General features: G+C 37.3%; 1 protein-coding gene across 1 annotated transcript; it reads right to left on the bottom strand.

Moving 5' to 3' along the window:
- Nucleotides 1-414: 414 nt before the first annotated feature.
- Nucleotides 415-6,534, bottom strand: LOC131858777 (uncharacterized). The gene is made up of 2 exons (XM_059212226.1): nt 6,088-6,534; nt 415-879 (listed from the first exon to the last, which is right to left on the bottom strand). Exons 1-2 carry the CDS (start codon nt 6,532-6,534, stop codon nt 415-417), a joined length of 912 nt encoding a protein of 303 aa, XP_059068209.1.
- Nucleotides 6,535-11,414: the final 4,880 nt, after the last annotated feature.

Raw genomic sequence — 11,414 nt, 5'->3', positions numbered from 1 at the left:
TGATGTCGCCCTTGATCTTTGTGTTAGCTCTAGTCCTCATATCATGACCCTTCTTGTCCAACTGCTCTTTACCACCATCCTTCTCAGCCTTGTTCTCAAACCTGTTGATAAGGATGTTCATGTTATCCACCGAAGCTTTGAGGATCTGAAAATTTTGGTCGGCTATCTTCTTAACATTGAGTTCCATCTTGTCGACTCTGTTGCCCAAATTGTTCATTTTATTTTCCATTTCCTCGGTGTCTCCCATCTTATTAACCTTGTTTTTCGTTGCTATAATTTTACCCACCATACATTCAATAGCTTCTGCATTGTGTAGAATAGCAACCAGTTCTTTAACATGTTCCACCAGGGGCTTATCACCAACAGTAACTCTTGCTATAGCCATCGTATTAGTCTTCAGATAGTTGATATCCTTCACCATGGTAGCAATGGTCTCACAGAAAGCTTTATGGTATCATTGTCACCAATATCACTTTTATCCCCTTTATCCTCCTTCTGCAGACTTGTGGTATTCAAAACCTCATTGTTGCCCATTATCGGGTCAACCTCCCCTTCTTTATCCTTATCCTCAACCTTCTTGTTTTCATCAACATCCTCTTCAGAATCCACCAGAATATGGCTGATGTCTTTTTTGTTACCCTTTTTAGTGTTCTTCTTCTGAGTCTGCTTTCTAGTGACTTTTCCTTTCTTTGTTTTAAAATTTTTTTTCTCTAAAGATTCAGTATCAGACTTTGACATGTCTGAGTCCACCACAATCCTTTTCCTCTTAGCCTTATTCCTCCCTTTTTTTCTAGTCCCTTTCAATTCTCCCTCAGTCTCCGATTCAAAGTTGAATCCACTAGCTTCACTCTCCGTAGTCTCATATCTTGTATTTTTTTCCTTTGATAGGCTTTTCAATGCACTTCCCCTTAAGCATTTTATAAACCAGGACCATAAGCCCCTGGTGGAGGGCATGGTTGCCTTTAGGATCCTTCTAAACCTCCTTGATGGTGTGGTCCATAGAGCATGCAAGGTAATAAGGCAAGCTCACCTTTTCCTCATGGCGGAAATGGTTGAGTAAAACAAAGTGATGCCCATAGGCTTTGGTAAACCTACCATCTAAAGTAATGTAGGCAATAGAAGCAAATAAAACAAACCTCCATGGCCTGCAAATCCTCTTTGGAGCATGGTAGGAGTTGTCAATTTTAATCATATTTCTCCTCTCTTCATCCATGACTGGAAACTTATCCGCTGCTTTATCTGATATGCTATGATCCCTGTAAAATTTCATTCCCTCAATGGTCATCCCCATAGCCTCAGCAATGACCTCCTCATCAACATTCATCATTTGGGACCCGACCAGGATTTTACCATTTTTCTATTTCTTGATGAAATAGCTGGTAATTGTGGGATCTTTCCCACTTAGCCGCTCCATGAAAACATTCAAACCCCCCTACTGAAGGATATCCCAGATGTCATTATTCTTTTTCCAGTCAGAGAAAGAGGTGGGTTCAAATCTTTTCTTATTACCTCCCATATTTTCAGCACTACCCTTGAAGTTCCTTCTCTCGCCTTGATATCCTCTCCTCTGGTTTCTGTAGTTGCCTTGTAAGAATGCCCAGAATCCATGCCAAATAATTATGATAAGACACCTATATAAATGCTCATTATCTTCGAAGTAACCCTGTATCAAAAAAGGTGGATGATGCATTATAAATAATGATTAAAAGTACCATGTTGCCTAGCTTGGTTGCGGTCTAGATTAAGTAGGGATTTGATTTCACTTGCAATCTGACTTTCACCATGACTAGTAATGATGTCTTCCGATTGGCAAGCTAGGTTGGCAACCCAATTAGCACAGGAATTGGCCTCCCTATACATGTGTAAAAACACACATTTCAAATTCTTTGTTGATTTTCCTAGTTGCTTTAATAACATTACTAATAGACCATGAAGGCGGGAATTTCATATTTAAACAATTGATTATGTTCAAAGAGTCTCCTTCACACCAAACTTTAGTGCATTTAGCTCCCTTAGCAAGGATCATCCCATGGTAAGCGGCCATTGCTTCAGAAACATGATTTGTCTGATTTCCTATGGGAATACTTTTTATGATTTTGCAGTTCCCCCATTCGTCCCTAAGTACCACTCCACATCCTGTAACACTCGGGTTACCCTTTGAGGCACCGTCAAAATTAATCTTCATCCATCCTTTGGGCAGACTGATCCATATCACACCCTCTCTAGGGTTGATCTGAGAATGATCATGACCCTTTAATCTCCACTTTTTGTAGATAAATTGATCACCCTTATCTTGGAGATTATCAATGCCTCCTATGATATTCATATTTTCCACTATATTTCTTTTTATCTTCTCAAACATAATTTTTGCCCTAGAAACCTTTTCTCTGAAAATTCTATCATTTCTCTCTTTCCATATACCCCAACACATATGAGGAAGGGCAATTCTCCATAATAAAGTTGTGGTTTTATTCCTTGAAGGATGATGCCAAGAGTTGAAAACCTCCTGAATCGACTCAGGGAAACGACAACTGATTTTGAAGTGGTCCAGACAACTTCCCCAGACATCAGCAGAGAAAGGGCAATGAAAGAGCATATGATGAATGGTCTCCTCCTTCTGCTTACAGAGAATACAAACACTAGGCATACTAATACCTCTTTTTCTGATATTCTCAATAGTTATAATTTTATCTTGTAGGGCTGTCCAGAAAAAAATATTAATCTTAGGGCTGAGGCCTTTCACCCATGCCTTCGCCTAGCATGGGCTTTCCATGTTGGAGAACTGTTGATGATACAAAGAAGCCACAATGAAAGTACCACTAGTAGTGACTTTCCAAATTAATTGGTCTTCCTCTTCAATCCTTACCATAGAGTTCATAAATTTGTTCAATATTCTCAAGGATTGATCCACCTGAGATAAATCCTTCCACTGTCCATCTTCCTAGTAATCATCCACCTTAGATCCAAATCTTTCCTTGCATTGGTTTTGAAATCTGCTCCACTCAGGGTCTTCATTCAACGGAGAATCATGTAGCCTAGAATCTTCCCAGAATTGGATAAGATTCCCTTTTCCCATTTTCCATTTTGCACCTTTGACAATTAAGTTTCTAGTTCTAGAAACATTTTTCTAGATATTGGACCCAATTGGGAGATTATCCGCTTTAAGGAAGCTTTGAAGGGTCAGACATTGACTTTTATATTTTTTGTCCCATATCAGTTTCCATTCTCCTTGATTTTTATACCCTCTCCAAATCTGCTTGGCCATAAGAAACTCATTTATGTCTCTTATTCTTCTAAGACCCAATCCTCCCTTTCTTATAGGCTTGCAAACCTTCTCCCATGCAATCAAATTCATTCTATTCTTCTCCTCAACCCCAGTCCATAAAAAGGTTCTCTGAATCTTTTCAATAGCCTCCGCATACTTGGCAGGAATTCTAAAGAGACTAATGGCATAGAGAGGGATACTTTGTGGAGTGGATTTCAACAATTGAACCTTACCAGCTTGGCTAAGAAGAGCCCCTTTCTAGCCAGCCAACTTCTTATGTAATTTGTCCACCAAGGCTCCCCAAAAAGAATCAGGTGGATCATGGCATAAGGGTAGCCCTAAGTAAGAGGCTGGAAGATTTCCAACTTGACAACCGAGGATATTACTAATTTTAGTCCTCCTTCTCTTCGGGGTATTGATAAAATACACAAAGCTTTTAGACCAGTTAATAAGTTGTCTAGTAGCAATACCATAGCTATCCAGAGCCTTATTTAAACTTCTAGAATCCTTCACTGTAGCTTTCCCCATTATTATAGAATCATTAACAAACTGCTGATGGGAACATATTTGATCCACAGAAGATGGATTCAAACCACAAAACTCCCTTTTCTCAACCAACTTCCCAATACATCTCCCCAAACACTCTGCCAAAATAATAAAGATAACCAAGGATAGAGGATCCCCTTGCCTAAGGCCTCTAGAGGCTTTAAAGAAAGGAGAAGGAGATCCATTCATTAAAATAGAGAAAGAAGCTAAGGAGACTAATTTCCTGATAAGAATAATACTTCTAGAGCTGAAGCCAAAAGCAGAGAGAACATCCATCATAAAATCCCAATCCACTTTGTCATATGCTTTAGAGAGGTCTAGCTTCAGAAAAAAACCTTCTTTTTTAGAGAAAGATAAAGAGTGGATATTTTCATGGACAGTGATGATTGAATCCAAAATTTGTCTACCCGGGACAAAACCACTTTGCTGAGGGGAAATGATAGAGGGAAGCAACTTTAGGATTCTAGAGGTCAGAACCTTGGAAATTATCTTATAAAGAGAGTTGCATAGACTTATAGGTCTGAAGAGATCCATGGTGTTATCCCCCATCTTCTTGGGGATAAGAGCAATAAAAGTACCATTAACTTCTTTCAGAATTTTTCTAGCACCAAATAAGTCTTTCACAGCTCTGGACACATCATCTCCAATAATATGCCAATACTTTTGAAAGAAAAACATGGGAAAACCATCCAGACCTAGGGCCTTGTTGCCTTCAAAGGATTTGACAACTATCAGAATTTCATCATGGGAAGGGATAGCAGTCAATTGAGCATTCTGGTCATCCCCTAAAATGGTAGGTATACTATCTAGGAGATTCCTTTGGGCTTGCATATCCAAAGTCTGATCCTTAGCAAGTAAGTTGGAAAAAAAGTCCATAGTAGCCCTGCTCATGGGTTCATCTTCTTCAACACATCTGCCATTCACTTTAATCTGAGCTATCGTATTAATGGCCTTATGTCTTAGGGTGGACATATGGAAGTATTTAGTATTCCTATCCCCTTCCTTCAACCAGACATTTCTTGATCTTTGTTTCCAGTATGTTTCCTCTTTAGCAATAATATCATGGTATCTCATAAGAATAGCATCCTCAGCCTCCCTAGACGTATTAGTATGACCATTATTCTATATCTCATCCTGGATATCCTTAAGCTCTAAGAGAATAGTGGCTTTCAAGGCAAAGATATTCCCAAAGCATTCCTTATTCCACTTCTTAACATTATCTTTAATAATCTTAAGCTTTTTAACCACTCTATACATGGCATTTCCTTCAATATTGACCTGCCACCAATCCTTAATCTTACTCTCCAGATCTGGGTGCCTAGTCCACATTCTTTCAAATTTGTAAGGGAAATGCCTCCTTCTATTCTTAGCTTTAGCCGTAAAGGTTATTGGATAATGGCCAGATCCTGCCCTTATATGAGAAGATAAAGAGCAGTCATGAAGGTTAAACCAATCTAAGGATAGAAGAGCTCTATCTAGTCTAACCTGAATCAAATCCTCCCCACTTCTTCTATTGGTCCAAGTGAATTTAACTCCTTGCAGCTCTATGGATGGCATTATTGTTAATAGATTCCATCAAGTCCAATCTACTGTCTATATTAGCTTGACTCCCTCCCTTTTTCTCATTTTCCTTCAAGGGGGTGTTGAAGTCTCCCATGATAATCCAGCTGTCCTCAACAAACCTGCTTCTTAACCCAATAAGATATCTCCATAGATCACTTCTACCAGTCTTATTGTTAGAAGCATATAAATTAGTTAGGACCCAAGTAGTGCAATTTTTAAGATGCTTAAATCTAATACAAGCCAAATTGTTGTCCTGAATCCGTACCTCACCTTCTATATTATTTTTGTTCTAGAAGGTAACAATTCCTCCCGAAGCACCTTCAGAACTCCCTCCACTAACTCCTCCATTTTTGAACATCTTTAAGCTTTCTACTTTATCTTTCGCCATCTTCATTTCTTGAATCAAAAAAATATCAGGGTTTTTATCTCTGATCATATTTTTAACTAAATCATGTTTGTGAGGGCTATTCAGTCCTCGAATATTCCAAGAGATGATCTTCATGGATTTTTAGAAATACCTGCCTCAAAGATGGTTCTTTGAGTACCATCTGCTATGTTCCTGCTTGTTTCCATTGATCTTTTTTTTGCATTTGAATTTCTTCCTGGAGAAGTGTATTGCACCCCCACATCCCCAAGCCTGCTTCTGGTATTTCTAGTCATCGTGCTATTGATAAGGTTATTGTTATTCTTTTTTTTTTTTTTTCCTCTGCTACTTCTTCTTCCTCTTGCTTTGTTTCACTCTTCCCTAGTGCCTTTCTGATGTCTTCCTCATCTCCCCATTTTGGACCTTTTTCCTCCAGAAAGGTCAACTTTACTTTTGCTGGGGAAACTAAAGAGATTTCCGACAGCCCTTGATCCAGAATATTATCGGGTTGGGCCTCCTGGAACCAATCTATATCTTTGTCCAGATCCTGAGAATTTGATACAAGGTTGAAATTATCTCCTTCCTCTTTGTTATCTATGGGATTTTTATCTCCTTTACTCTCAAACTTATCTAAGACTAATTCTATCTTATCCTCTTCCGATTCCTCATTCTGTTTATTGACTTTTTTTCCATGCTCTGAATCCTTACCGTTCTGCTCCATCTCCTGAGGATCTATTTTTTTGCTATCTACTTTCTTTAGATCATTTCCCATTTCACTGATGAGTTCTTCCTCCATCCTTCCAACCTAAGACTGTTTCTCCTAATCTGGTTCATTGGACTCCACTACTTTTGGAGAACTATCAACTTTTTTCCAAACCTTTGCTTGGGGATAAGATTTACCCTCGTTGTTGGGGCATTTTTTAGCCCAATGTCCTACTTTTTTGCACTGAAAGCAGGCAAAAGGGATTGATTCATAAACAATATTCTGCCTCCACTTCCCCAGTTTAGATTCTATCTCTATTTCCTCTAGCATTCTCAAATCAGGTCCAACTCCAACACAAATTCTACCGTAAATAAGCCTTCTTCTAGATGCCGTGACTTGGTCAATAGTGATAAGCCTCCCAAAGGTATTAGCTATTCCTGCTAGAAAATGTTCCTCCTAGAATTCCATTGGTAGCCCAGGGATTTTTATCCAGACCGGAACTTGAACCAGATAATTTTTTCCTTTTCTCGCATTAGGGTACCACTTCTGGATGTACATGATATATTTACCTATTGCCCATGAACCACTACAAAGAATGTTTCTTCTGTCCTCATCATAAGAAAAAGAGAAGGATAGACAACCTTTGTTCATAGCTACCACATCAACCTGGCCTTTCAGGTTCCACTTTCTTTTGACAAACCCACAAACAATCTCTATGTTCAGTCTAGCCCCCAAAAAATTACCAATCAAGGTATTTTCCATTCTAGCAATGTTTTGGTCTATGATTTGGTCTGGAATAGAGATAGAAAACTTGCCATGAGACACATTCGAGGTATTTTTTACTGGGGGTAGAGAGGAATTACCTTTAGGTTTGACTCTGAACAGAGAGGACCACTTATGAGTATGTCCATTCAAACTGGGTCCCCCCTTAAGATCCTCTGGGGTCGACGAAAGATCCTTTTTAGGAGATACTTTACCTTCCACCATGTTCTCTGAACCGCTAGCCGCTTGCTGTCCTAGGGCTCCTTCCGAGTTGCCATCACCTGATTTTGAAGTTTGAGCCTAACCTTTCCCTCTATCACCTGCTATCCACTCTTCTCGTGACCTTGTTCCTCCCCCTGGGTCCCCTAAATCCAAGGGAGCATCGGGAACCTTACTATCTGAGCTCCCTCCATTTGCAGGAATCTCTGAATCATCTGAACCAATCTGTCCCAACACTGAACCAGAACTCCTGCTCAAATTTGAATTCTGGACCTGAGCTCCCTCCATCTTTGACATTGTTATCCTATTTGTGTTATATTGTTATTTTTGCTTACCATTTTAATATAATTCAAAAAATGTCCAAAATAATTGAATAGATAAAAAAAATGTACAACAAAAACACAAAGAACTTAGCACAATTTCACACCATAACTCAACAAAATCCAATGATATTTTTAGTTACTCTTGTAGACACCTAAAAATGTCTCATTGATCCCATACTAATTATTCGTCTATTTAATTAAGTAATTCTTTAATTATTTGTTTAAACTAATTAGTTCTTCTGATTATCACATTCAACATTGCTAGTTATTTAATTTCTATTCTCAAATCAATTTAATCAATTAATCCTCATCTAGATATTAATTAAATATTAATTCTTTAATTAATGATGACATTTTTCTTAGTTAAATAATCTTTATTATTTAATTAAATTTCATTTCTAATGTTTAAATAATTTCATTTAAATTAATTAATTATTCTTCTAATTCCCCAAATTCTAATTCTAATTAATTTTATTTCATTTTCCCCAAATTCGAATTTCATATCATTTCACTTAATTTCATTTCTTCCAAATTAACATTTCACCAAATTTGAATTTTAGTTAATTTCATGTGCATTTCAGCATTCGAAAGTCCAAATTGAAAATAAAAATCAAATTCAATTTCAAAATCCTACAACACATGTTGAAATCAAACTGATTGATCAAATCAGTAGACTAATTAGTTAACTTAGTTAACTCCTCAATCTACCATTTTCACTCAAAATCATCTTTTTATGACTAATCAATCAATTTAGTCTTCTAATCCATCTAATCAGTTATCTCTCAATCAATTTAGTCAATTGACTAGTCTATCCACTCTACTAGTTAATCAATTGAGTTCACTCTCCAATCAAATGAGTTAACAAATCAATCAATTTTGTTAACAGATCAATCTATTGAGTTCACTGATCAATCTATTTCAGTTCACTGTCAATCAACACTTGAGTTCAAATTCTCACCTCCTTTGTGTTGAAAATCTATAAATTCAATCCCTTTTCTCATTTTTAAGCTAGATCACAGTCTTCAAAAATAGTTGTTAATCTATGCAGGAAACCAGTGCAATACCTGAGAGCCATTCAACACCAACTAAGGAGAAGAGCAATGGAAGCTACAATACAATTGAGGGGATTTTCAATTAGGATAATTGTTTAATTCTTTCATTTACGCATTTCATTTCATTGATTTGTATTTGGAATTGCTTCGATAGTTAAGGATCTTGTGATCATCCTTATTCCCTATTTCAACATTTATGACATTCAAGCATGGAAACATTGGTGAACTCGACATGAAAGATCATATCTAACCATTTATTTTTTGTTTTGTTTGATTTTGTAGATCCATATGAGCCCAGAAATTGCAGGTCCGCAATCGACAACACAAAAATTCGCAATTGCTAATATTTATCCGTAATTGATGTTAACATCCCATGCAATTGCTATCAAAATCTCTCGCAAATGCTAAAATCCATCGCAATTGCCTGAAAGGGGCAAAAAGTCAATTTTTATTTGTCATTTCTTGATTAATTGGCCTTGCGCACCTAACCCATAAAAAAAATTTAAATTATGGAAAATTCACCTTTTTGCATAAAATGTATCTAATCTGATGGCATGAAAGGTGACTTTCAAAATTTCAGGTGCAAGGAGTGCAAGACAACATAAAAGACAACAAAGAGCATAGCAAGGGCTACTAAAGGCAGAAAGACAACTTCGTGAAATTGAAGAGGGAGAGGAAATCGCTCAACACCATAGAACTATCCATCGATTCCTTGCCAAATTCAACTTTAATGATGACATTGATGTGATGGCTCACGTGATTCGGAGTAAAATCATTGCAGAATGAACTTCTATCTTCTGTCTTTTACTTATGTTTGAATTAAAAAATTGTCACTTAACTTATCCGCAATTGACATGATAATACTACACAATTGCTCAAACATCAATTCACAATTGCTATCATAGTAATTCACAATTGACAGTATATTAATTTACAATTGCTTAGAAGGTAATCCACAATCGCTCAGAAGGTAATTCACAATTGCAATTTAAGTTTTTCCTCTTTCTGTCTTTTTGTTTTCCTCATTTATGTCAGAATTACTCTTTGATTTTTAAAAAGACAGAGCTCTGTAACCGAGGGAAAGATAGGCTGGATAGCCCACCATGTGTCTACTAACGTCGTTTTCCTCTACAGGGTTAGAGTAGAAAACTTTCTTTTGGTGCTATTAAAAAGAACAAAACAAATTCTTTTCCTTACTTCACAAATTGCTATGAATATTAAAAATGAACACCTTGCTTGTGTAGAGTAGAAAATCATTGCAATTGAAGGATAAAAAGAATGTCATTTTACGTATCTTTCAAGAGATAGGTATTATGCTCTCCCCTTCAATGGGTGATAAAAAAACCAGACCCTCTTCTTTTATGCTTTCATTTAATTTCTGTACTTACATCCTTTAGAGGGCCTTCCTTCCCGAGTTGCCTTGAAGGGGCCAGTGTGAAGGGAACGAACAAAGTGAGTACGGCTAAAGCCAAGTATTCTAATTCACTATAATCAAATCGCCTTTTGAGATGAAAATATTGAGGGATGGAGGATACTTGAGTTTATCTCATATCAAGCACTTTGTAGGGCCTTAAGGTCTTAATCACGCTTGCATGACTACATCTTGCTTGGTACTTTGTTGGGCTATAGGCCTCAATCATTCTTGCGCGACTTCAAAGAGTGTCTTCGAACGAAATCTTGTTTAAAAACCATAGCAATATAGGCCAAACTGAGTCAGTAACCAGACACTTGGATTATCACAGTGCAAGGGTGGGGAAGAATCTGCCCCCAAGACACTCACCATATATCTCCCAGGATAATGGGCCAATTGAGGAGCAATCTTCTTTGGTCTAATTTTCGGAAAAGGCAAATAAATGGGTGCACCCTAGGGTGTGACAGGGCTATTTGAGCTGACAGAGTATAAAGATGTGGGCTGTGATAATACTTATGACCTTTTGACCTTAGGAGAGTCTGCTTGATGTGCTATCGAATTGCCAAAATACTATCGAAAAAAAAATGGGATCTTGAAAAAGATCTCAATATTCACGAGGATTTGAAAAATTCCTTTAAACAAGTGCTCTCTTTGTTTAGTTTAGATTGTTTTCTTTGCTTTCTACTGTGTCTTTGCAACATCAATATCAACAAGATCAATACCCCTCAACAAGTCAAGTTTCAACATCAACAAGATCAAATCCCTCAACAAAGTCGAGTTTCAATATCAACAAGATCAAACTCCTCAACAAAGTCAAGTTTCAATATCAATAAGATCAAAACCCAGCAACAAACAAGCTTGTCAAGATCAACAAATCAATCAAACATTGCAACATTCTAGAAATAGATAAAACATCTTACATGTTGTGATCCTAGGTCCAAACCAATTAAGAAAATATCATGGATTGGCGTTATACATTTCGTAAGGAAGGTGGAGAATTCATCCCTCCCATTCCTATTCCATCGCCATCCATAGAAACCTTAGCTCAACAGATCAATACTTTGCAACAACAAATGATAGACATGACTAGTCCTAACAACCATAGGGGCTGTTAGAAAAGATGATGAGAGAAGTGATAACCATGAGGGAATCAGTATCAGGCCAACCTTCTTCTTCTTGTGAGACCATTCAAACATGCCAACCTTC

The sequence above is a fragment of the Cryptomeria japonica genome, chromosome 10 (assembly GCF_030272615.1).
Source record: "Cryptomeria japonica chromosome 10, Sugi_1.0, whole genome shotgun sequence".
NCBI classification, from domain to species: Eukaryota; Viridiplantae; Streptophyta; class Pinopsida; order Cupressales; family Cupressaceae; genus Cryptomeria; species Cryptomeria japonica.
Note: the sequence above shows the minus strand (reverse complement) of the source record. Positions and strands in the feature narration are given on the sequence as shown.